The sequence below is a fragment of the Telmatherina bonti genome, assembly GCF_933228915.1.
Source record: "Telmatherina bonti genome assembly, chromosome: 22".
Taxonomy (NCBI): Eukaryota; Metazoa; Chordata; class Actinopteri; order Atheriniformes; family Telmatherinidae; genus Telmatherina; species Telmatherina bonti.
The window spans coordinates 12,541,917-12,568,765 of NC_136631.1; the positions used below are offsets into that span (position 1 = coordinate 12,541,917).

At 38.9% G+C, this 26,849-nt stretch overlaps 3 protein-coding genes across 3 annotated transcripts; 2 read left to right on the forward strand and 1 right to left on the reverse strand.

The window, feature by feature from the left end:
• Positions 1–6,240, forward strand: LOC306773053 (putative histone deacetylase 1-B). The gene is made up of 14 exons (XM_079262763.1): positions 1–126; positions 1,817–1,929; positions 2,014–2,131; positions 2,218–2,292; positions 2,378–2,516; positions 3,463–3,604; positions 3,686–3,778; positions 3,880–3,988; positions 4,103–4,243; positions 4,561–4,669; positions 4,863–4,993; positions 5,087–5,257; positions 5,369–5,420; positions 5,510–6,240. Exons 1-14 carry the CDS (start codon positions 33–35, stop codon positions 5,535–5,537), a joined length of 1,515 nt encoding a protein of 504 aa, XP_079118889.1. The 5' UTR covers positions 1–32; the 3' UTR covers positions 5,538–6,240.
• A 393-nt stretch (positions 6,241–6,633) lies between these two features.
• tmem54a (transmembrane protein 54a) lies at positions 6,634–10,104 on the reverse strand (the record flags this gene model as incomplete). The annotated part of the gene is made up of 6 exons (XM_079261551.1): positions 6,634–6,792; positions 7,057–7,194; positions 7,287–7,481; positions 8,590–8,649; positions 8,813–9,009; positions 10,092–10,104. 6 exons carry the CDS (start codon positions 10,102–10,104, stop codon positions 6,634–6,636), a joined length of 762 nt encoding a protein of 253 aa, XP_079117677.1.
• A 6,763-nt stretch (positions 10,105–16,867) lies between these two features.
• pabpc4 (poly(A) binding protein, cytoplasmic 4 (inducible form)) lies at positions 16,868–24,851 on the forward strand. Its single transcript, XM_079262061.1, has 15 exons — positions 16,868–17,493; positions 19,741–19,934; positions 20,761–20,876; positions 21,828–21,967; positions 22,045–22,139; positions 22,226–22,363; positions 22,455–22,550; positions 22,645–22,914; positions 23,226–23,316; positions 23,434–23,529; positions 23,638–23,768; positions 23,859–23,949; positions 24,025–24,155; positions 24,249–24,381; positions 24,469–24,851. Exons 1-14 carry the CDS (start codon positions 17,301–17,303, stop codon positions 24,348–24,350), a joined length of 1,884 nt encoding a protein of 627 aa, XP_079118187.1. The 5' UTR covers positions 16,868–17,300; the 3' UTR covers positions 24,351–24,381; positions 24,469–24,851.
• Positions 24,852–26,849: the final 1,998 nt, after the last annotated feature.

Here is a 26,849-nt window from a genome sequence, read left to right on the forward strand (position 1 = left end):
GCTGTTGTCCCTTGCCGTGTGTGTGTGTGTGTATGTGTGTGTGTTTGGTGAAAGCCAACCAAAACGACAAAAAAATGGCGCTTACTTCTCAAGGAACAAAGAAAAAAGTTTGCTACTACTATGACGGTGAGTACGGGAACCAGTACCTTTTAGAGGGCTGTTTCTCTGATTGGGGAGTCCCGACTCTTCGCACCAAGCGGGGCTCCGGTTTCTTTCACGTCCTGCTAACCTGGCACGTTAGCTAACACGGCTAGCTCGATTCGCTCGCGGCTCACATCATCCGATCGCCTCACATAATGTTGTTTGGTCCACCAGAGTTGTTGTAATCTTTTAACATTTTCTTGATTTACATAAAGCTGCACTCGGGGTTTAAAATATCGCTTTATGCATTTTAACTAGGTATAAGTACTTAGTCCAGACTAGTTAAGGCTTAGCGCGCTAACAATGGGGATGATGGCAGTTCATTGTCGGTACAGTTAGTTGGTATTTAGCACACCAGGAGTTAAATGTGGTGAACAAAGTGATATATTTAGGCCATATAATCAGAAATCATTCATGTAATAATGATGATGTCCACCGTCAGTGCTGTAAACTGTATGCACAAGGAAATATTCTGGCTCGCAAGTTTAATATGTGTACAGATGATGTGAAAATAGCCCTTTTTAGAGCATATTGTACTCCATTTTATGCTGCTCAATTATGCTGCAATACTAGCAAAGCTAAAATAAAAAAGCTTCAGGTGGCATTTCATGATGCTTTTAGGATATTGTTGTTCTAAGATGGACGAGTGTAAATAAGGTTCCTACCTTTCATGCTGTGCTGAGGAATTTCATGTTTAGATTAAGGGAGTCAAAAAATGTAATTGTAATGGTTATGACTGAGCCAAAATTAAGTAACACAAGGTATTTCTCCTGTTTTTGGAAGCACTGGAATGAATGGATGTCTTTTCGGATGTTTTTATAATTATGTGTGTATAAATAGGCTATGTGTCTATACATGACTGTGTGCGTGTGTGGTTTTTTTTTTTTTTTTTTTTTTTTTTTTTAAATTATTATTATTATTATTAATTGCTGATATGGACTAGGGTTGTGATGATATACTTTTGCTCCAATTCGATTCCGATTTTTTTGGATGCTGATCCAATTTAAATTGCGATTCTCATTGTTGATTTTTGTAGATTAAAATCAAACTAATGTATAAAACTGTTTTTTTGCTCGTCGTTTTTTTTTTTTTTATTTCAATGAGGAAAAAAACAACACTGTAGCCAAACCATCATTCTGCCACTATAATGTCCAAGAAGTAAAAAGATCATTACAAACAATAAAAATGACTAAAATTTCATTAATATTTTTATTTATTTGGGGAAAAAATCTACTTTAAAAAAAAAATAAAAAAAAATCTATTTTAAAATTGTGAAACAAAAAATCATGATTTTCGATTTTTTGATTTGATTTTCCCACCCCTAATGTGAACCGATGTGTCTGGAATAAAGAATAAAGAAAGAAGAAGAAGAGGTTAATACTGAGCTAACGCCAAAAAGAAAGAAAGAAAGAAAGCTAATCTCTCAATCCACAACAGTCCAGAGTTCAATGTTTAATCGATATGATTGCTGTTTATAGTGTAGTTTAGTTTAATGGAGACTAACAGGGTTTTTATTTGGGATCGATCACTAACAGACCGGTGTGATGTTATTGATTGATAAATTCCTTTCGTGCTTTTTTAGTGAGTGGGTCTTTATGTTTCTCGCTTTCAATTATGAAGTTTGTATTCACATAAGCAGAATATTCAACATAGTTTGTATTTGTTCTCGCTACAGGTGATGTTGGAAATTATTACTATGGCCAGGGCCATCCCATGAAGCCCCACCGGATCCGCATGACGCACAACCTGTTGCTCAACTATGGCCTCTACAGAAAGATGGAGATATATGTGTGTGAAATTGAATACACAGGTTGCATAGACTAAATCACCTGACTGTACGTTTGAGGATCTAATCTGTCATCTGTGTTGCAGCGCCCACACAAAGCCAGCGGAGAGGAAATGACCAAGTATCACAGCGATGATTATATCAAGTTCCTGCGTTCAATCAGACCAGATAACATGTCAGAATACAGCAAACAGATGCAGAGATGTAAGTCGATTTCAGAGGAAATGATCAAACTTACTGTACAGCCATGAGAGCAATATTTAACGAAATTTTGTACCGTTGTCTTGCAGTTAATGTTGGGGAGGACTGTCCAGTGTTTGATGGTTTATTCGAGTTCTGCCAGCTCTCAGCGGGGGGATCTGTTGGTAAGTTGTCTTTATTTTTTAGATACCTTAATCCCTCAATATTTTGTCAAGTTCAGTGTAGACTCATCTTTTTACTGTCTTCTAGCCGGTGCTGTTAAGTTGAACAAACAACAGACTGATATTGCAATCAACTGGGCTGGAGGACTGCATCACGCCAAGAAGTCAGAAGCCTCTGGTTTTTGCTATGTCAATGACATCGTACTGGCCATTCTGGAGTTATTAAAGTGAGTTTAAAAAATTTGCTTAGTAGCTTTAATAATAATAATAATAATAATAAAAAAGTTGATTTGATGATATCCAACAAGGACTATAGAATAAAATTACAATTAAGAAGTTTCAATAAATTATTTGAGCTCAATCAAAAGAGCAGCACAAAGTGCTTTACACAACAACCAAAACTAAATATCAACAACAAAATAAAAAAAGCCTTCACATACTCAAGCATATAGTGCAACCAAATTTAAAAGCAAACACACATCCTATCATAATGTGATTATGTGCGAGTTAAGATTTTGTATACCCGATCATGGGGGCTCGGCTAATATGCACGGTCTTATGTCTGAATCTGTAATTCTGTCTTTACATGTGGTTACATGTGGATTTATGCTGTGTAGTTAGTGTGATTATATTATGTGCAACATTGACAATCAGAAACAGGGGTAGGATTTAATAAGTTAACACTTCTTCCTACTCCTTTTCGAACATACAGATTGTTCCCTTGTAGATTTTTTTTTTTTTTTTTTTGCGTCACGTGTGTGACCTCATAATTTTGTTTGCTTTGTCGTTTTATATTCTTGTTTGAGTTATAATCTAATTACTGTTCGAAATAAACAATAAACAACAAAAATAATCTTTCACACACTCACACAGGTAAAGCACACAAAAGTACCTACTTACCAACCCAGCCGCTAATCCACACAGAGAAACCCAAATTCCCAGTATCAGGATTAATGCAGCTATGAGGAAGCAATGTTTTGAGGGATTTGTCCACGCTGGGGGCCACCCCCACCAACTTCCACATAGGCCGCCCCTACACCCCACACCACAATCATTAAGTAGCAGTGCAGGCCACCACCATCCCCCCAGATAAGGGAGATCACCATAGCAGCGAACTTGCAACTCTTACAACACCAGGGAATCCCAAATCAGACTCTTTGTTCTCATTTCTAGATACCACCAGAGAGTTCTGTACATAGATATCGACATCCATCATGGAGACGGTGTGGAGGAGGCTTTTTACACCACAGACCGTGTCATGACTGTGTCCTTCCACAAGTATGGCGAGTACTTCCCAGGAACTGGCGATCTTAGGGTATGTCTTAAAAAAAGTTATGATTTAAAAATATCCCCTGGTGCTAAAATTATAAGTTGACATTTCTTTTGTTCTCTGTAGGACATTGGTGCTGGAAAAGGAAAATATTATGCTGTGAATTATCCACTGAGGGATGGGATTGATGACGAGTCATACGAAGCCATATTCAAACCTGTGAGTAAATACAAGTTTTTGAACTCCTCTACTTAATAGTTTACTTGGATTTAATTAAATTACTGACATTGTTTATTGAGAATTGCTGTGTGTTTGTGCAGATCATGGCCAAGGTGATGGAGATGTACCAGCCCAGTGCAGTGGTCCTCCAATGCGGCGCTGATTCTCTGTCAGGGGACAGGCTTGGCTGCTTTAATCTCACCATTAAAGGCGATTTAAATTAAACTTTTCTTTTTTTTCCCAACATGATGTCACAAGTAAATACTTCTTTAAGTATCTTAAATGATGTTTTAACAAGAGTTTTTATCCATTGTCTGTGTTTAGGTCATGCCAAATGTGTAGAGTACATAAAGAGCTTCAACCTGCCACTGTTAATGCTGGGTGGAGGAGGCTATACGATCCGTAACGTAGCACGCTGCTGGACGTATGAGACTGCTGTGGCCCTTGATAGCTCCATTCCCAATGGTAAGTCTGCAGCACTCAACATAGTCTTATTTTCATATAGTTTGCTTTTTCTTTAAGCTTCATATTGCAATACATGCAGTATTACAAAATGAGTTGTAATTGATGAAATAGAAAATGCATTGGCTACATATGCTTATGCATGATTTGCAGCAAATTCTTTTAAATATAGCAGAACACATTTGAATGTTCCTTGACCCCGGTCGGGGCTTCTCTGATAGCATTTCATGTTTTCCCCAGTCAGCCAACATGCACACAATAAAAAGCAAAGATGTGTATTGATCTCACAAAAAAAAAAAAAATCTACGTCTACTTCACAGAGCTCCCCTATAATGACTATTTCGAGTACTTTGGACCAGACTTCAAGCTGCACATCAGCCCCTCCAACATGACCAATCAGAACACCAATGACTACCTGGAGAAGATAAAGTGAGTCTATGAAAGTATTTTAAGATTTAGCTGAATATGTATTGAGATTTTTGATATAAGGGAAGTTTCACAGTGATTGTGCAGTGACTTGTCACGAAAACCTTCGTGTGTTGAAGATTTGACCTAATCCCAGCCGGAGATTTATGTTTTGTGTTGTAGTTCCCCTTTAACAGCTACATATTCTGTCATTTAGGCAGCGCTTGTTTGAAAACCTGCGAATGTTACCCCACGCTCCTGGGGTTCAGATGCAGGCCATCCCAGAGGATGCTGTGCAGGAGGACAGTGGAGATGAAGAGGAGGAGGATCCCAACAAGCGCATATCCAGTAAAAAATCTTTTCTCGTGGTCACACATTCATCTTACACTCATCCCAGATCTGTCAAGGGAGATGTTTTAATTCAACCCTTTCCCGATTCAGTCCGTGCCCATGACAAGAGAATTGCCTGTGAGGAAGAGTTCTCAGATTCAGAGGATGAAGGTGAAGGAGGTCGCAGAAACGCAGCCAGTTTCAAGAAAGCCAAGCGAGCCAAAACCGAAGGAGAGAAGGAAGGAGAAGAAAAGGAGAAGAAAGGTGAGGAGGAAACAAAAGGTATCTATTTTTCTTTTTTATTCTCATTTGACTCTTAAACATCTTCTGTACATTTTACATTTATTTCAGGATGTGATGATAGCTTTGATTTTAAATTAATTTCTTTCACAGAAGTAAAAGAAGAGGAGAAAGCACCAGAAGAGGAGAAAATGGACACCTCAAAGTGAGAAAACACTGCACACACACTGACCATGCCGTCCAGACAGAGACTAACTGGGAGCATTAATCTTTTCTTTACTCTGGATCCTTTAGGCCAAAAGAGGAGTCCAAGACACCTTGAAGTCCTCAGCACCCGCTGATGCCAACACAACATGTCAGAGCAGATTTTAAACCCTTTCTTTCAGGATAAATAGTATTTTTGGACCACTGCAGTGGAAATCAGTCAAGACTGTACCTTTTAAAATGAGATCTTGCTCCTTCCCAATGGGATGGACATCAGACTTTTTTTAGGTTGTTTTTCTAAAACATTTTTGCAACTTTGCTATTTTTGGACAAAGTTTTTTTTTTTTCCTCCTATCTTTATGCTTATATTTGCTTTGTCCTTGTGAACATCTCTGTAAAAATGGCTAAACTTGTCAGTTTTTATATATCTGGATTTAATTTATTTAAGTCAGATATTTTTGGCTACTTTGTTTAGTCTTTCAACCCCAGCTTTGTCCTGTGCCTTTTGATAATGTAGCTTGAGCATGTTGGTATAATAGACCCTGCTATGTATCATATCTGTGTCTCTGGTGTTGGGGGATTACATATTCCTGAACTGCTTTTGGATTATCCACAGTCAACAAACCACATTCTGATATTTTATGTTACATATTGGTTTATATCCCTTAGAGATGCCATTGCATCTTTGGCTAATTTCCAGGACTCATGCCCCACAATGTTAAAAGTGTTCCTTCAAAAGGATGCCTGTTGCTGGGCGAAGAGTCCCCTGAGGATAAATGTCAGAAGTCATTTGTTGTAAATATTTGTATTCTGAAAACATTAAAAATGTTGCACAAAAGAGCTTGCAAGTGTCGCTTTAAATGGGGCTGTTGACCACACCAAAGAACAAAAGCTGCCACAACAAGTTAAAACTTAAGTCATTTTTGAATGAATAAAGAAAATTCAGGTCTGGTTTAATGAAAGGCCTTTTAAATCCCAAAATGAACATTTTCATTGTTTAGATACAATTTTACTGACTTTCAAACAAACAAGACTACCGTTTTTACATCTCAAAGCGTAATAAGTTTTTTTTAAAAAAGCATGCATATAATATAAAATGTCACTTTTTTCTGGCTGAAGTCCAGATGCCTTCCAACATTAGAGATGTAACAGACACACCAAGCCACTCTTGCACACATTGTATTTTAAACAATTTGAGACCAGCATTGTTCAACCTATTTAATTAAGTTTAGCTGGTTCAGAGCCAAACACTGCTCCACAGCAGTGCTGCCAGCCAGCAGTTCATCCTCCTCCGCAGGCTCATCCTCTGCATCGGTCTCCTGAACTCTAGCTGGCTGGAATGTTGGAGTTTCAACTCTTCCCTGGAAACCCACCTGAAACATTTAAGCACATGATCAAATTAATATGTTGACTTTTCTGATTCAGCCAATTAAAAACTTAAAACTCAAGTTGCTATTTTTATGAGATCACTGTTCACGTGAGGAAGGTAACAAGACTTCACTGTTAGATATGTCTATCTAGTTGTTAAAAACACAAATAGGACAAAAACAAAAAGCCTCAGCCATGCCTGTTTCAAATAATTCTGGCTCTAGCTAAAGCTAACACTTGACTGAAACAATGATCTGGCAACAGCGTACCCTCCTGGCTTGGAGCGGCTTCTTCCTGCATGGACAGATGTGGAGGAATGATGTAGAGACAGCAAAGCAGCGGAAGGCGAATACCAGCTCCACAAAGGACAAGAAAATGAGAAGCACCCACAGAATGAGGATGGTTGTCTGGGGATGGTGATGGTTTTAATTAGATAACAAAATATAAATATGTTACAACATCAAAACATGGATGGAATATGAATGTATATGGTACTTACATAAATCCGGGTGGGATCAAAAAGACATTCATATGTAATGCTTGATTGTAAGGAGACATTATGGAATTTGGGGCAAATTGAAAACAGCACCCTTCCTTTATAGTTAAGGGCTCTGACTACAGAAACGGACAAACCCATGACAGAGGCGCTGCCTAATAATCCTGCCAGGAAGCTGAACACCAACAGAACCCACATCTGCATTAAAAAATAAAAGAAAAAAAATGTTAGAAATGAGTCACACGAGCTAATAGAAGGTATCAAACCTTTATTTACATTTGTCGCTTTGTCAGACCCAGAAAGCATAATTTAAACGTAACAATAAGAATGTCAATCATTTTCATTTATTCTTTGTTTGTCCAATAATATTAACTTTTCAGGCATTTACTCTGAATTAGCCTCATTTGAAGCAAGAGTTTAGTTGGATAGCTCTTTTTAAAGCCCCTATAATCAATACTTACAAACGAAACAAAAAATTCTCCCAGTTAACAAAAAGCAATTAAAAATGGCCAAAACAAGTCATTCTGACCTTCAAATATTACAAGGCTAAGTTTGACTATATTTGATAGATGGAAATAATAAATTACCCCAAGATAATCCTCTTAGAAAATCCCTTTAAATTATTTTTTGTCAACGTTTTTAAGCTTTTTTTCCCCACACAGACCCTTAGATGTGTTCTACATGTATGCAAAAATCTTAAAGGTGGAGTATGTAAGATTTTAAATATTTTCAAAATAAATTAATAAAATAACTACAATCATAATTAGAAAGTTTTTTGAACATGTAGGTTGCAGTCTGTTCGTATTTGACGCGTTATTAAATTACAAGTTTAATTAATGACAAATGACAAAAAGCACTTTTTTTTTTTTACTAGTAGGCAAACATTTAAGAAGGGTCTGTCATTAATTAAATTGTAATTTAATAACACATCAAATATGGACAGACTGGAACCTACATGTTTGAAAAAAACTACCTAGTTATGATTGTAGTTATTTTTTTAGTAAATTTATTTTGAAAATATTGACAATCTTACATACTCCACCTTTAAGTAACTACGGAAAAATGAAATATATTAAGTTTGTTTTTGTTTTTATTCAAAACATTGAATCAATAAAAGTAATTTTAAGAGGTGAATAAAAATAAGTAGCAAACCTCATAAGTGTAACTCTTCTATGTTAAACATCTCTGCACACACACTACACTTAGTCAAAAAGAAAGGACAAGTTCCAACAGGACCCAGAAAATGACAAATGTGTGCTGAATGTTGATAGGAGAAACTGTGACAAAAACAAGAAAAGGCATTTACCAGGATCTTGTTTTTCTTGTTTTTAGACAGGACAATAGCAATTATTCCACTAGCAATTCCCTGAAGGGACACAAGAGAAAAGAGGATTCACCACAGAATGACGATAGCATATCAGGCTACATCTTGAAATGTGGACAGGTTTGTAAATGTTGACAACATTTAACCAAAGTTCCCAGCAGTGAAGCAGTGAACAACCAGTATAAATTCATGTCCTACCACTTACCATCAGGCCTGATGCAATAGCAATGAGATTAGCGATGGCGTACACCTTAGCGCGGTCCCGGGCACGCTCATTGATATGCCTGAGCACAACACCAGGCACCAATGCTCCCAGAAGAAAGTTAACATGGCCCACCAGCACCAAGGCAAGCCCCATCTTCATTAGGGCGTTGTTATCCTTAAGGTTGGCACAGCATACTCCTGAAGAAACCAAAAACACATTTTTTCAAGACCACAGAATCTTACTTTAGCTTTGAGTCTTACGACATGAAAAAATAAACAAGTAATAATGAAATTGTGTTCAAAAGTCCACATCATGACACAATGGGATTAAACTAAATTTGTAAACAAGCTCAATACATGTACAGTTTTATCAAAAGATAGCTAGAAATTTTAGTAGGTTGTGATTGAGGTACCCTGAAAACATAAACAGCTTCACTGCAATGTTGTGGTTTCAGCAAACACAAATGAAGGTGCAGTGGTAAGAACTTCATGACAACCCCTCAGACACATGCAGTCACCACAACTTATAACCAACCTCTGCAGAGGTGGCTCAAGATCTCACTGCAGCTGCAGCAACAGCCTGCTCTCAGCATGATTGCTGCCCTCCATTTATCTTTTTTTATTCAAGGTAAATTTATTTTTTATTCCAAGTTAAGTAAAAAGAAAAACTCCTTGTAATCCAATCCTGCCAAAACAGAACAAAGCTGTGGGTGTGGGATGTTTAAACATCCAGCACCAAATTCACCTGGCCTCAGGGTTCAGGTAGGATCAGATACCTTGTTCTAGTCTCATTCATCCCTGCATTTGGGTGATATGGAAACAACAATGTGTACAATATGGTTATATGTTGTGTTTATACATTATAGACTAACACCACAGTGGAGAACTCCTATGCAACACCCCTTACATGTCATTTTAATTGTAATCAAATATCAAACTATAATATTATAGATTAATGTTGAAACAGTTGTTGGTCTTGTTAATAGTATACATTTCCAACATACGGCAGACACGGTTTCATATTTAACACATTAGCATATCAACATCAATTACACCTACTCTTTCGGTTTTACACTGAATAACCAGAGGAAAAGACTAGATTAAAATAAAGTTACACTGCATTGTTATTTAGAGTCTCTATAGTCAGAAACGTGAGAAAAGTCGTATGAAAGTGAAAGAAAACTTTACTCTGAAACTCCGTCAAGAAACGCACTGGCCACGCCTAAAAGCCTCCCGACACACTCTTTACTTCTTATCATAAAACAAAGTAGTTAACGTACCTGAATTTGTCATGGTTAGTTTTTGGTCCCCGCAGGTCACAGCTATTACTTACAAAGTTGGATTAAAGTCATTTTTGGACAGTTTTCTGACATTACGTCAACTTCCTTGACTGGCGCTCACCTGAAGTCAAACAGACCTTGTTGCGTCAAAACGTACGAGGAAGCTCCGCCCCCCGAAACGCGAGCAACAGCACAGGTGTGAAGGGAGGTATATTCTTCCTCTGATAAGAAACGACACACCTTCACTCAAACCACCTATGGGTTAAAGACTGTTTTGTTTTTATTTTTGTTTTTTTTTTTGTTTGTATTTATAGTATCTTTATATTAAAAAGGAAAATAAAATAACATTTAAAAACATAAATCTATTCTCTAAGGCAAACTCCAATCGGTATGTGAGATTTTAAAGCTTCCAAAGCCTTTCTGAAACCAAAAATATGTGTTTCTCCTCCGTGTGTGGATATTAATACACTAGTAACAACTTTTTATTTATCATTAGCTCAGAATAAAAACCAACCTTTTGAAAAGGTGATCAAGATTAAAACCATTCAAGGATTAGCAGGATTAACAAAGTGTGTTTTCTGTACTACATGCTAATAAAACCAGTAACCAGTCTGCTTTTGATCAAGACTGTGCATTGATTATTAGAAGCATAAACATGGTATCACATTAACGTCTCCTGGTAATGGTTGGTTTTGTTTTCTTTCACATGTTGTAGGTGGTTTTCTGTTGCCCTACAGGTGCAGAAGCTGGTTTTCTGCTATTCTCTCTTTAGATAGAAATTAACAGGATGAGATGTGTAATTTCTGGTGGATCTTTGTCCCTTTTTTATTTCTACCCTCTTCTATTCACTTTCTTTTTCTCCAGTTTATTTTCATTTTTACTCCCCCCCCCCAACCATCTAGTCAGCTCCACCCATTATGTATAAATTCAGAAATTTAAGAATAAAGAATAATACTTAAATTATTAAGAGGGATGTTATATCCATAAAGCTTCTCTTTGCTTGCAAAGCAAATTTGTTTGGCAGCCATAGCCCCATTCTTGCTATGATGCTGGATAGGATAAGTTTATAGAAAAAAAATTATTAAAAAAAAGATGAAACATGAACATAAATATGATCGGTTTATGTGCTATCATGTTGATTTCTTCATGTGTAGTAGTTTCATTTGCGTTTCTCCACAGTCCTTAACTTAGAAGGCCTTGAATATCTGTTTTCACAGCTGTTTGCATTTACCTCAGTATACCGAATGGCTTTTATAAATGTGATGAAAATTAGGTAATGAAATTGTTGCAGATCAGAAACCATACACTTTATAAACTCATATCAGTGGTTAATTCTGCCCTTGTTGAAGCCTTTTGGCTGTGATTTAAATAACTGCAAGATAGAATAACATGGACACAAAGCACAGTTTTAAAAAATTATTTTAAAATATTCTTCTTTCATAAAACAATAGATTGAAAATATACTGACTGCAATAGTGTTAAACGATAATTATCAGTCAGTCTTATTGCATTTTATCACCAGTGTCACTCTTAAACATCCCATGTATAAATGTTGCACTGGAGGATGGAATGGATTTAGAGTTGTTGCCCCAATTTAATGCTCATAATGCGGCCAAGATCTATTGGATCTTTAGTGCTACAGACTAGAGGTGCTAAAATGATGGAGGGGACATGGAGCTACATGATTGTTTGAATCAGATTTGGAATGAGAGCTGCTAATCTGCTTCTGCTCAAAATGTGTAGGAACATCATGGATTTGGGGGGGGAAAAAGACCTTGTTTGCTTTGCACACATGAAAAATTAACTAAAGAACATTAAAACAATCCTGGTAAATGTTAAGGGAACAGTCTTTGGATAGATTTTGGTGTGAACCTTGCAAGGTTTACCAGTAAATGCAGACTCTTGAAAGTAAAGTTTAAGGGAGATCAATAACATTGAGAATATGTTTGTAAAACTAAACCAAAGCACAAGAACAATCTAAAACATTCTGTCACAAGTACAAATTTCCAAAGAAAATTTTAGTTAAAACACAAGCTGACCTGATTCCAGTAAATGCATTTGGGCTGCTGCTGAAGATTTTCTTAACATATTTGCTGAGGACTGAATCTGTCATCACAGTTTGATCTATAAAAGAAACAACAAAAAACTTGATTCTTTGTACTTACACCAAAACATATAAACCTATCAAAGAAGTATCTTTTAAAAAAAATGATAGTAAATACCTTTCTGTTCTTAAATGAGAGGCTCTCTCTTGTCATTCCTCTTGTTAAATATTCACCCTTTTTTCACTACTGTAACTCCACATGTAAGAAGATTTGGTCATCTCAGGACACAATTAGAAAACAATACATTTATGACAAACAATGGACAATTCTTTTAAGCATATTTTAAAAGAAACTCAAGTGTTAATGGCTACTATATGGAATTCCAGAATTGTCTCTCATGCAGCAAACTTGCCAGTTAGCCTCATCAGTCTGATTGTCAGCACCTGTCTCTCTTGCCGCTACACCTTATTAATGACATGCTTGTGTTGATAGACTAGCCAGAGCTGGTGGTACAGTTCAAGGCTCATGATGGGGACAATACAGCAAGTGTTTTGCATTTTTCTTGGGCACTTTATTGGGGCTACTTCGTTCAGATATGAAGATGCTTTGTTTCCCCAGGATTTTGAGAGACTTTTTGAAAATGACAAGCTTTTTCCGTTCGAGAGAAATCTTGATTTCTTTCCATTTGACAACATCTTCCGTTCCTGGCGAATGTGGACCCCTGATTTTGACACGTTTCCTGAATTCCCTCCAACCATGAATGTGCCACGAGTTCAGGTGTTTTGTGATGACTCTAAGCTAACTCTGCTGGTTGATAAGAAATCCTTTGGCCTCACGCTGACCAGAGAGGAAATACAGCTGGGTAATGGCTGCTACAGCAACAGGGAACTACCAAACCAGTTTGTCTTTGTTTATGACTTGGATCAGTGTGGAACTACACCAGTGGTAAGTGGAGTTTACCTAAGTTTATTTGAACAACTTGAAGCTTTATTTTATTTTAAATTTAATGTGTTCTTGCAGCTTCAGAATGGCATGCAGGCATTCACAAACTCCCTCAACTTGAGCCTCAAGAAAGCTACCCCCACTTTGTGGCAAGCACTCCCCTCGGTGTACATCTACTGTATCCCAAAGAGGTTTGTTGCCTAAAGCTTTTGACTGTTACAATTAATGCTCCCAACTTATTGCTTTCACTTTCAGCCTGAACAGAGATGCGGACATTGTCCCAACGCCTGCGATGAATGCTGTGAGCTTCAACATCCAAACCATGGATTGTGAGTAATGCCACAAATACAATGTTGGTGTGTGGGGACTTTTTTTTTTTGTTTTTTTTTTTTCTTTTAAACATGTGTTCTTGCAGCTTCTTGGACCAACCCAGCAGAATCTAACCTGTATGAAAGGGGCAAGCTGATCAACCTCCAAGTTTCAGCCAAAATTCGGCCTCATCAGCAACTTTTTATTCAATCTTGCTCTGTGTCTGCATCCCCTGAGCCTCATGCTAGACCCAGGCATGCGGTCATATTAAACAAAGGGTAAGTGGTCTTCTAGTAGCCCTTTTCATCTGTTCTGTTGGGTCTAACCTTAACTGAGATGTTCTCTTCCAGGTGTTCATCTTCATTAGGTTCTCATACTGTTGCACAGTTTGCTGCCTCCAACAGAGCTGCTGTGGTTAATTTCATGTTGAATACATCTCATTTGATTTCTGAGGTGAGGTTTGGATAAACAAAATAAGTCTCTTGCGTGACAATGTGACTTACAAACTCTTCTTCTTCTCCTAGATGTATATCCACTGCAACCTGGTTGTCTCGGACAAGGGAGTCACCTCTGTTTCTAAATCTTGCAATTATGATATAATCCAGTCGAGGTACATGTCTACACAACTTGGGTGGTTTTATTTGATATAAAAAGTGATTGAGACTCTGCATTTTAGATGGGAAGAACTAAATGGTGATGCTGAGGTCTGTGAGTGCTGTAGCTCAAAATGTAAAGGCCCATCAGCAGAGAACCTTCCAGAAGGTGAGTGCTCTTAAAATTTGTAAATTTTCTATGGTACCTGGTCCTGACTCTCGTCATTTCAGACGTTAAAGGCATGGTCACCATTGGTCCCCTGGTCATTGTGGACAACATTGAGACAAGTCCTGCACTTCCAGAACTGGAACCACAAGAAACTTCAAGCACCACTCAACCCAGTTCTGCCCAGTTGGTTTCTCCTGAGCCTGCTGAAGATATAGGTGACTCTGGTTCTTCGTCAAATGAGCTTCCCACTTCCCCTCAGGGTGTAGTTGTCGTGAGACAGGCACCAACTGCCAGGCTGACACTCTGGCTACCTGGACAGGTGCATACTGACTTAGGGAGTGAGATCATTTCTCAGTCTGAACATTTAAAGCCAAGTGAAAGCACAAGTTCTCCAGAGACTCTGAATGAGCTCCCAAATGAGATCAATGGAAAAGATGAAAATTACTTCAAAGAGGATGCCTTGGATATGAATGGGCTTCCAGAAGCTGAATGGCCAACTCAGTACCATGAAACTCTTGCAGAGAGATTCCAAAGGAAAAGCAGGCTCATTAGATCTGGGAAATCTGATGTGGAGGGTGCACAAGCAGCCTCCTCACTGCCAACTGAGATTAGTGTAAATCTTATCTTGCTTAAGAAGCCAAAACAAGTTGTGCTGGACAGCAAGGATGTAACTGAGGAATCTCCAAAATGGATGCCAGCTGAAACTGATTTAACTCAAAATCACCTTAGGGAGAGTGACTTTAACCCAGTGGGAGATGAGCAACCTCAAATGGACGCACCAGTGATGGAGGAAGATGTTAATGTCCAACCAATAATCCGTTCCAAGTTGGAGTTTTCCAAAAGTGTGGATGGCTCTCAGAAGTTGAGCTATGAGGAAGAAGTGAAGCAAGATGCAAAAGATCGGCTGGAAAATTGTGACAGGGATGCAACAAGGAGAAAACTGGAGACTGGACTGAAGGGGCTGCGCTCAACTTTCCTGTATCTGATTAGGTATGTTTTGGCATGTGGGGGCAGTAATTCATTCTTATACATGTTAAATGACTTATTTCTCTTTTCCAGGAGGATGAACAAAGCAGAATGACTTCACCTTCAAGACTTTCATCAGTATTGAAATAAACTTTGCAAAGCCAATGTGAAGTTGTTGTTCAGAATCAAATGCAGACTACACTTTTTGTCCTTAGGTGTGTGTGTGTGTGTACATGGCATCAAACTCTGGTCTTGAACTACTGTCCCGCAGAGCTCTCCTGCTCACACCCCAAACGCCTAACTGCAGGAATTGACGACAAGCTGTTAGCTCAATTTGTTGGTGCAGGGGAACCTCTGAAATCTGCATGACAGTGGCCTTGAGTCCACCAGTCCAATTAGCCAGAGCCACTGGTTTTTCAGCACCCACAGTGGCTCAAAGTGCTACATGGGGTCAGGCATGCAGTAAATGATACTCACCCCTATCTGGAAGCGTTTCAGGTCACACACACCAGTGAAGTGGGCCTGTCACCTTGTATCTGCAGAAAGGGGGGAGGAAACATCTTTTTCCACTTCTACAGGAGTGGTGAATGTGTTGGGGAAGATTGTTATGAGTTTGGTTTGTATTAAGTATTAGACATGTATGCATTGATTTGCTGTGATCCTGCTGTGTTTTGTCTATGCACAAAGCTTTCTTTAAGTCATATGATCCTTGTCTGGAATGTGCAGACAAAGTCTGAGACAGGAAGAGTTTCCTGCAGGGCATCTGTTTTTGTCAACTGCCTGCTGACCAGTTGCTTAAGGCTAAAGGTCAGGAAGAGTGATTGTTTTCTGTGGTGTGCCCAGCAACTAGGAGGAGTTAAGCATGGTTTATAATTGGGTGTTACTTCAGCATCTGCAGAGAGAGTTCTCTCTCCAAGCTCCAGCGTGTGCTTGTATTAGTTTATGAAAAAATGTTCATTGTAAGAAAACAGTTGACTCTTAGATGTATTACAACTTCTCAAGACCAGAGTATTTTCCACCACAAATGTATGTGTGCCATTTCACCTGACTGATGGCCAAAAGGTTCCTGCAGAGCGCCACCAAGATAACTGGGAAATCACTGTTAATCTTTATGGAACATATACATTTAAATCTCCATGACTTTCTGCTTCTCTCCATATAAAAATCTAAACTTCAGGACCACTGTAACGCTAAAAATAAAGCATCAGGCTCCAATGGTGCCATGTAACCAGACTCTCTTGCAAACTAAACTTTTCTACATTAAACTGACCCATAACTTATTACACCATAAGAGTGAAAATTCAGAATGCTGCAATTTGATTTCCCATCATACAGGCATAAATATGGTTCCTGCTAATTTGATTTTGCAGTAGTTGCAAATGTAATTTTAACTTTGCACATAGAAATTTTGAAAAGGCAGCTTCCTACTCTAGCCATGTACAGAAACTTGGTTTGTAAGTGGAAGAACTGAGGATATCTTCCCCATTTTAATTTCTCGGAAGCCCACTTCCTTCTCTCATTTGCGTCCAGTTTAAGATTAAAACCACTGTATTCCCACCCAGGTGTCGCTGTGGGGAGCTGAGCTCTGTAGTTGGGACACAACTGTGTGCACTCTCCCTTTTATACCGCATGCTCAGTGTTTCTCCCCCCCCCCCCCCCCAATTCCCAAGTTTGACCCTGACCACTATTTCCTCCGCACCGCTCCACCCTATAAAGTCCCCCCGCTTTCCCCACGCAGTCTCTTTCCCCGGCCACAAAACGACCGTGAGTGTCCAACTCACTGTTCTTGGACAACCTTAAAATAAAAACAATATAAAAATTATAAAATATACAAAAATCCAAATAAAAAGCAATTACAATACTTTTAAAAAAATTACAAACTTAAAAAAAAATAGCAAAATACTAACTTTAAAAAAATATATGTATAAAAACGGGGATTTACCCGAAGTAGGCGCCTTTTAAAGGAAGAAATCCTTAAGATTTTTTTTTTATCTTAAGCGTGATTCTTTTCAGTTTTGACATTTTCTCAAGCTGGATCAGAGGCAGCTGTCCAACATAAAGCGAGTCTGACGCGCAATTCGGACCCGGATAACAGATCAAATCGGATTTTTTTTTCCCAGTATTTTCTATCTTTTTGAGGGAAACTTTACAAATATATATTCATATATTCCGTGAAGTCTGAGATATGAACACAGCGACGGGGAGTTATCCGATGGCTTCTCTCTACGTTGGCGACCTGCACCCCGACATCACGGAGGCGATGCTGTATGAGAAATTCAGCCCCGCCGGACCGGTGCTCTCCATTCGGGTATGCAGAGACATGATCACCCGCCGGTCCCTTGGATATGCTTATGTGAACTTCTCTCAGCCTGCAGACGGTAAGAGATGGGCCGAGGCAGGTGATCACTGTGCAATGAGCATGACTTTGGAATCAGAGTTCCTGCAAAATACTAACAGTGTCAATATATGTTTTCGGTTTGTCTCCAAAAACTGTCCATGTAACCTAATTAGCAATGTTTGAATGATTATTTTGCAGCTGTAGCACAGCCATGGCAGTTGCTCAGACTGGATGAAGCTGTCATTTGACCTATATATTCATGTCCCAGTTCTTATAGCCTACAGATTACCTGTACATATTTTATTTATTTATTTTATCTTTTTTTTCCCTGCAAAGGGAAAAAAAAAAAATCCCAAAACCTGCAAAATCATTTCAAGCCCAACATTTATGGCATTAGGAATATAACCACTTTATCATTACCCTACTTATTGTATCCAAAATAACCTATTTCTTATACTAAAAGGGCTATTTTCAGAAAATAGAAGGAAAAGCATAGCTGAATCCCTTTTATGCCTTCTGGACGGGCAATTCTGTGTATTGAGATATTAATATTAAAGTCTTAGAATTAATCCTGCAGCTCCAGGGTTTTGTGATCAGTTTAATCATATTGTCAGCATATGCAATAACACAACCACTTCATCTGCTTGTTTATAGCCAGTCTGCAGTGATGTGTCATAGTGTTTCTGTAGAAACATATGTATAACCACTGGAGAGTGCATTTGTTATGTTTCCATTTACAGTCAATAGTAACTAATGGTATCAGAGTGTTGAGCAAAGGTAGCAGGTGTTGAGGCTGTCGATATGGACCAGTGACTCTTTCTGTTTTGTGTGAACTTTTCTCTTGTTGTATCAACAAAACAGCTGTGACTTTGCTTATCTGGGCTTAATGTTTACCAAAGGCCCAAGTCATAGAAGGATTTATAAGATCTGTGACACAAACCACAAATGAGAAGAAACCATTTGTTGTTGCTGCTGGTGTAGACTCAGTGGAGTATGGAGTTGGCTGAGAATGTAAATGGAGCCACCAGCATGTGCTTCACTTGGAGGTGTTGGCTGCCTGAACAACACAAATAATGAAATGATACTTGAGAGCAGAAGTCGTGTGTGCAGGACATAATAGCTGCGGTTTGTTTGTGATCTCTGGATTTACTCGCTCGCATATGTATCCACTCACGAGACCTGCTGTTGCTCATCTGAGCATTCTTGTTAAATGTGCCTCTTCCCCATCAATGGTAGAGAATGCTCTACTCTCTCTCCATGCCAGCACATACCTCTCAGGACCCCTCTCTAAATATAGAACTTCCCTCGGAGCAGCCTAAAATTTGCCTGCTCCATGACACTTAAGAGACAAACAGTGAACAATATAACAAGTCATGCAAGACTTTATTCCTAATCCTGATTATTTCCCTTTCTGAATGACTTAACTCACACATTATGAAACATGACAGGAATTATTTAGACTTTTTCAAAAAGCAAAGATTCCCACTTTGAACCTTCCAGAAGTCCACATATTTGGCAGCAATCACACACCTTCTCTGAGCATACGGGTGGCGAAGTACAATTGCAAGCCAAACTGCTGATGCCAGCAGACGCAAGGGAGCTCCGTTTTGTTTACCAGACACTTTTAGCTGGAAAGCCTAGCCTGTGTGTGTGTGTGTGTGTGTGTGTATGTCGCTTACTGTGGAGTGACCGAACAAAAGGATGTTTGGCACGTGCGCTCATACTGACATGGAAGTTAAAGCAATAGACAGAGAAAAAATGGTATGGATTGATTTTACCGGGCCCAACAGGGCAGTAGATTATTTGAGTGTGTATAAAGTTAAGTGTAACGTAAATGTGTTACATTTAACTGTATTGTGTTTTAATGACTTTAATTCTGAGGTCTGCTGCACTGTTACTCTAAGCGGCCTGGCAGTATGTGGTTTGTCAGAATGGGGAGACATGTGCTCCAACCTCGGCCACTGCAGCTGCCACCCACTTGTCCCAGCTGCTGGCAGACGGCTCATCCGCCACATGGTCCACTGCAGTATCTTCGCCATGTGCCTTATTAGCAGCCTAGCAGCATAGATTCTCCATTGTTACACATATTGTACATAGTGTGCCTTCATGTTTTTTCTGTCTTGTTTGTTATGCGAAGGCTGCTTTCTATAGAGAAATATAGAGAAAGTTTATATGATTGTTGCTACATCTGTACTGGACAGACAGGTATGTTTGCACAGCTTAGGTTCCATGTAAACAACCGCCTATGAAATCACCCTCCATCTCTGTGTCCCTCCTCCCTCTCTAGCTGAGAGAGCCCTGGACACCATGAACTTTGATGTGGTGAAAGGAAAGCCAATCAGAATCATGTGGTCCCAAAGAGACCCCTCCCTCAGGAAGTCCGGTGTGGGCAACGTATTTATCAAGAACCTTGACAAATCCATCGACAACAAAGCCCTGTATGACACCTTCTCTGCCTTTGGCAACATCCTGTCCTGCAAGGTACAGTGACCATAAATGTGAATATTGTTTTCACACACACATCATCAACACTAAAGCCAGTCATGGAGCATCACTGAAGAAATGATTCAACATACCTAATAGAGTTCCTTTCATAAAAAAATGAGCTAAAAGCAAAGAGGTCAAATCCACATGGAAGTTTGCAGGGCTTTGGTTAGCTTCTTTTAAAACAAACCAGAGCATCATGCCTTCCTCAATTTCTTAATAAAATGTTGAGAGTTGCAGATGAAGAAACATTCATCTGTGTTGGTTGAAGCAATACTTCCATATTCTAGAGAACATTAAAATAGCAAATATAAATGATCATTTGATGAAACAAACTTCTTGCATTTCATTAGATTTACTTTGGAAATGCATTTTACTAAATACCATATCATAACCCTAAATTCTGTTTGATTCTTCCATCCTTAATGTTTGTGTAAACCCAAAACTGGATTATGATGCCAATGATAAACTCTAACATCAGTTTTTTTGTTGTTTTTTTTTACATTGAATTGATTTCCAGTGCCACCTGGAGTTATTTTACTGGTCTTTTTTTCTTCTTTGTTTCATGCTGTCTTTTTTGTCTTTAAACATGTGCTCCAATTTCATGCAGTCCCTCTTCACTGCTGGACTACATTCAGTTTTTCCACATTGGCTCACCCAAATCATGACTACTTAGCTTGTCTGAATTCTGACACAAAAGCTCATTAAATGGCTAGTTTTATGTTAAAGCATTTCTTCTTTTCCCAAAATGTCTGACAGCTGCTTCAAAGTTCAGTGCATCTGCATTTATAGTCGCGTATTTGCATGTCTTCCTGGTGTCCAGGTGGTTTGTGATGAAAATGGCTCCAAGGGCTACGCCTTTGTCCACTTCGAGACCCAGGATGCAGCCGATCGGGCCATTGAGAAGATGAATGGGATGCTTCTGAATGACCGCAAGGTGTGAGTGTCTGATCGTCTTTTTCATGTTTGTGGTGGTTGTTTGTCGTCTTTTTTAAGGGATTCAACTGTACTCTGCAATCACTTCAACACTATTTAAAAGCTCAGATTGAGAAGCTGCTGTATGTTCTGAGCTTATTTTAATAACGATTGAAAAATATTTTTATGTTAAATGTATAAACCTGCATTTGTGTTGAGTGAACTGACGTCTTGTGTTTTTTTTTCCAGTTGGTGAGCTTGTGTGTGAATAATGACTAATATACTCATCCTTTACTTCCGCCAGTTTGAAGAAAACCTCTGAACTGAGTGATAACCTACTAAAACCTCTTACTTTTCTTTCCTGCCAGATGCATTTTCTGTTGCCTCATTTGTCCACTCACCAGTCACCCATCATCGCGTTTGAATATGTGTGTGTGTGTGTGTGTGTGTGTGTGTGACCACGCTTGTGTGTTTTAGTGATGGATCGAATGCAGGAATGCAATTCTGGATGGCAGAAGGGGAGAGGTCTTCGTGGCAAGGTATATAAGATCATTTGGTTGTCTTCAGCTTTACTTTGTACTGTGAGACTCTGTTCCTCCACCCCCTCCATCCACCTCCTCATCACGTTGTGGACCAAGAACTAAGATGGTTGTCACGGTGATGCCTAGCATGCCAGCTTTCCCGCTTGCTTCTTGTGATATTAATGAAAATTGTGCCTTTTATTTTGTTTTTTTGTCATTGTTGACTCAGGAATGATGAATCACACAGTGTAATGTATCCGTGAATGTGTCTCATGGATGTTGTCCTTGTTTTCGTGCTTGCGGGTCCAACTTTTTACTTTTGACTATCTGGACATTTGTGTTTTTAGATTAAAGAACTGAAAAAAAGGTGGAGCCTGATTTGCTTTCTCCGCTTTGTCTGGACTGCTTTACAAGAATTGTTTGTTTGTTTGTTTTCGATGCTTTATATGTCCAGATTTGTGGGCCGTTTCAAATCACGCAAAGAACGGGAAGCCGAACTCGGTGCCAAAGCCAAGGAATTCACCAATGTCTACATCAAAAACTTTGGGGACGATATGGATGATGAACGGCTGAAGGAGCTCTTCGATAAATACGGTAAATTAAGATGATTTTTATATTTGTTGCACAAGTCTTGTTCTGTCATTTTATATCCCCATCTTTTGACACTGCAGGTAAAACACTCAGCGTGAAGGTGATGACAGACTCTACAGGCAAATCCAGAGGGTTTGGGTTTGTTAGCTATGAGAAACATGAGGATGCTAACAAGGTAGGCCCACTCATACATAAAGAAATGTGTAAAGAGCATGTCTTACTGCTAGAAATGTTCTCTGACTAATGTGGTTCGATTAAAAGGCTGTGGAGGAAATGAACGGCACTGAGCTCAACGGCAAGACTGTGTTTGTGGGCAGAGCTCAGAAGAAAATGGAACGACAAGCTGAGCTGAAGAGGAAGTTTGAGCTGTTGAAGCAAGAAAGGATCAGTCGTTATCAGGTCTGTAGAAACTAAGTTATTCCAATATTTTGATTTAAAATAGTAGCAAAACATATGGTGTTTGTTAATTAAAGTTTTCCTTTCTTGTCAGGGAGTTAATCTTTACATCAAGAACCTGGATGACACCATTGATGATGAGAAATTGCGCAAGGAGTTCTCTCCATTCGGGTCCATCACAAGTGCCAAGGTGAGATAAAACTGTTTGATGATTTTAATACGCCCACAAGAAGCATCTTTACCTTGTGAATATACATTCATAAACTAAATCATCTTTATGTTAGGTGATGCTAGAGGAGGGCCGTTCGAAGGGTTTTGGCTTTGTCTGCTTCTCTTCCCCTGAAGAGGCCACCAAGGCTGTGACTGAGATGAACGGACGCATCGTTGGTTCCAAACCGCTCTATGTGGCGCTTGCTCAACGTAAAGAAGAGCGCAAAGCCCACCTCACCAACCAATACATGCAACGAATAGCTGGCATGAGGGCTATGCCGGCTAACGCCATCATTAATCAGTTCCAGCCTACCAGTGGCTACTTCATGCCGGCTGTGCCGCAGGTGTGAGAATCAAATTCACAATGGATGATGACAATCCTTTAGTCACTGGTTAAGAAGCAATTTCTATTCACATTGACATGCTAGAGAACCAGTGTCATATGTTCATCCACTGATGACATTGCTGGCCATAGTATATGTCATGATAGGTCCCCTTTATTGACAATTATTATGAAATATTATAGAGGTTAATTGCATGAGACCTGCTAACAGGTTGGTACAAAATTTGATGAAAGCTTAAGTTCTTTCATCAGTGGTTTTAATTTTTTTAAATTGCTATGAAACAATATATTTCCCTTTCTTGTACCCACCAGGCCCAGAATAGGACAACATATTATGCACCCAATCAGCTGGCCCAAATTCGACCCAACCCCAGGTGGCAGCAACAAGGCGGTCGAGGTCAAGGTGAGTATGTGGCATCGAATGGTGCATCTCCGACTGCAGCGTAATAAACAGACATTACGGACATAAACAAGTGTAAATGAGGTTTGTTTATTTTTTTTCTACCTTTGTTACTCGCAGGAAATTTCCAAGGAATACCCAGTTCACTGCGTCAGCCAGGACCCCGTGCCAGTCTCAGACACATGAGTCCTAGTGGCAATACGCAGGGCCCACGGGGTGCGTTTACTGATAAAGATGATCATTATAAACTCATTCAATCCCATTTTAAGAGCTGTTGTTGACAGGTTAATAAGCATTTGCTCTTTTGTTCCTCTTTACTTCTAGCTACAGGCCAAGCTATGGCTCCTCGTCCATCAATGGGAGTCCCTGGTCCAAGGGCCATGCCCCCTTACAAATACGCCACTGGTGTCCGTAACCCCAACCCCCAGGCGGTGCAACCTATTGCCTTACAGCAGGTATTAAATCACCATCCTGTCACATTAAACATTCAAAACTATGAATAAATATTTATTTTCCCCCAAATGATTTATATTAAACCCTTCCAGACACAGCCGGCTGTGCATGTCCAGGGCCAGGAGCCTCTAACAGCCTCCATGCTGGCGGCTGCACCTCCCCAGGAACAGAAGCAGATGTTAGGTAAGAGTCAGTTTCACAGACAATGAACTTTAAAACTAATTTATATTCATTTATTTACTTGATCTTCCTAAACAGGGGAGCGTCTTTTCCCACTGATTCAGGCCATGCATGCCAACCTGGCTGGAAAAATCACAGGCATGCTGCTGGAAATTGACAATTCTGAGCTGCTCCACATGCTAGAGTCTCACGAATCTCTGCGTTCAAAGGTACCTCACTGACATTTGCCATATTGGCATAGAGAAATCTGCTCTGCACACACCAAACAGTACCTTTACTTGTTTACTGTTATGTTCATCCAGGTAGAAGAAGCTGTTGCTGTGCTACAGGCCCACCAGGCAAAGAAAGATGCCACCCAGAAAGTGGGCGGCATGGCTACTACTGCTGCTGCTGCCACATCCTGAAGACTGCATGCTGTGTTTGGCACGATTTAAAGTACATGAACAGTTTGGCAAATCATAAATGTTGGTTTGAACTTATATCGTTCTGTGGTACTAATGTCATGTCATTGTTTTGTTTCAGGGCAGTAATTAAAGGAAGATGGACAGACACACTGCAAGGACTCCAAACACCAGAGTCTTCTGAACATTTATGCAAAAACAACAACAAAAAAAAAGGAAAATAAAATTTTAAAGATACTTGAACATTTTGGAAACTAATAAAGTGCATAATTTTCTAGTTCTGTACTACTTTTAAACTACATACCAAAAGCAATAATGTCAAATAATCTTGAAAGCAGGTCCTATTGTGTGGCAAAGGAGAGAAACCTTTTTTAAAAGGAAGTTGAGCCGCGTTCTTTATCTTTGCTTGAGAGCTTTTTGTTTGATTTGAAATGATGGATTCTTCCATCTTATCATGTTATCATGGGTGTGTGGTATTCTCATTAAAGGGATGACATATCAAGATCCCTTGTCTTGAAATTATTTTCATGCCTACATATGTGTTGCTGTATTCTAGGATGTGTGTGTGCATCACATAAACTAAGTGGTGTGACTAAAGAGATCTGAACGAGATGCAGAATACATGGAGATGAACAGCATGAATGCATAAAGCAAATTTTTTTTGTAGTCCTCTAGGTTCAAACCATTAACCTGCAGACCATCTTCCAAATATGTGTAATATTAATAAAACAAGGTGCAGTAACTTCCTGATTTTTAACTACAAACTGGTTTATTTTTATATATAAACATTTAAAATAAGTTTGGTCAGGTGCATGTTTACTTACAGTATGTGTTAATCCTCTTGGTAACACTTTACATGTTAGGACACAGAAGAAAAAGCACTATTTTTATTGATTATTTTAGAATTTCATTTGCTTCACATTTAGCATTTCATTTGTATTTTGTTCCACAATGTCCACTTATTAGGTGACAGATCTGTGGACAGGCTAATTTTTTTTTTCTACAACAAAGTCGCTAGTTTTGCAATTCACAACAAATATAAAAGCAAATATTTTTACAAATTTAAGAATACTTAAATATTTAGATATTGCTAAATGTACCAGGTTTTGAAGAAATTAGGTTATAAGTGTAACTGGTATTGAGTAAATCATGTTTGTTCTGTATTAAAGTTAATATCCTATATATTGTTTTGAATTTATAAATCATAATAAGTAAAATAATTTACGCAGACTGGCCCTATCATCATCAAAACAAAAGAGAGGGGGGGAAACACATTGCATTTATGTGGAAACCAATAGAACGTTAGAATAGACCATTTTTTATGATAATTTTTCTTTCTATTTCTCTTGCCTATAGACATAAAAACCCTTATCTAGTTATCTATCTCTCTCTCTCATATATACATATGTATATATATATATATATATATATATATATATATATACATACACACACACACACACATATATATATATATATATATATATATATATATATATATATATATATATATATATATATATATATATATATATATATATATATATATATATATATATATATATATATATATATATATATATATATATATACACACTACTCACAAAAAGTTAGGGATATTTTGCTTTCAGGTGAAATTTATGGAAAATGCAATATGTTCATGCTACAGTGATATAATATCATAAAAGTAAGACATTTAAGTAGAAGGATGCACTACTGATTTCCTCATCTCAAAAAATTCATTCAACACAAAAGGTAACAACAATGGTAGTTACACCACAACAAAAAATTTTAACTTCTCAATATCGCGTCATGTGCCCTTGAGCATCAATTACAGCTTGACAACAACGTCTCATGCTGTTCACAAGGCAACTTATTGCCTGCTGAGGCATGGCATCCCACTCTTCTTGAAGGGCAGCCCTCAGGTCATTGAGGTTCTGGGGTGCAGGGTTTCGAGCCTCTACACGACGGCTCAGCTGATCCCACAGGTTTTCAATGGGATTCAGGTCTGGAGAGAGTGCAGGCCATTCCATTTGAGGTACACCAGTCTCCAACAGCCGTTCCCTGATGATGCGGCCTCGATGAGCAGGAGCATTGTCGTCCATGAAGATGAAATTAGGCCTGTGCTGTTCATGTAGGGGCACAATCACTGGATTAATGATGTTATTCAGGTAGTATGGGCTTGTCACTGTACCATTCACAAAGTGTAGGGCAGTTCTGTACCAAGTGGACACCCCTGCCCACACTGTAACACCGCCACCACCAAAAGCTCGCCTGGTGACAACAGTGGCTGATGCATAGCGCTCTCCCTGACGTCTCCAACATCGTTGCCGGCCATCATTTCTGCTCAGTGTGAATCGACTTTCATCAGAGAACAGCACTGAGGCCCACTGGTTCCTCGTCCAGCGTAAATGCTCCTTGGCCCATGCAAGACGATGATGCCTGTGCCTGGTGGTGTGGTCAGGTACCCGTGCAGGTCGTCTAGCACGCAGACCACGCTGA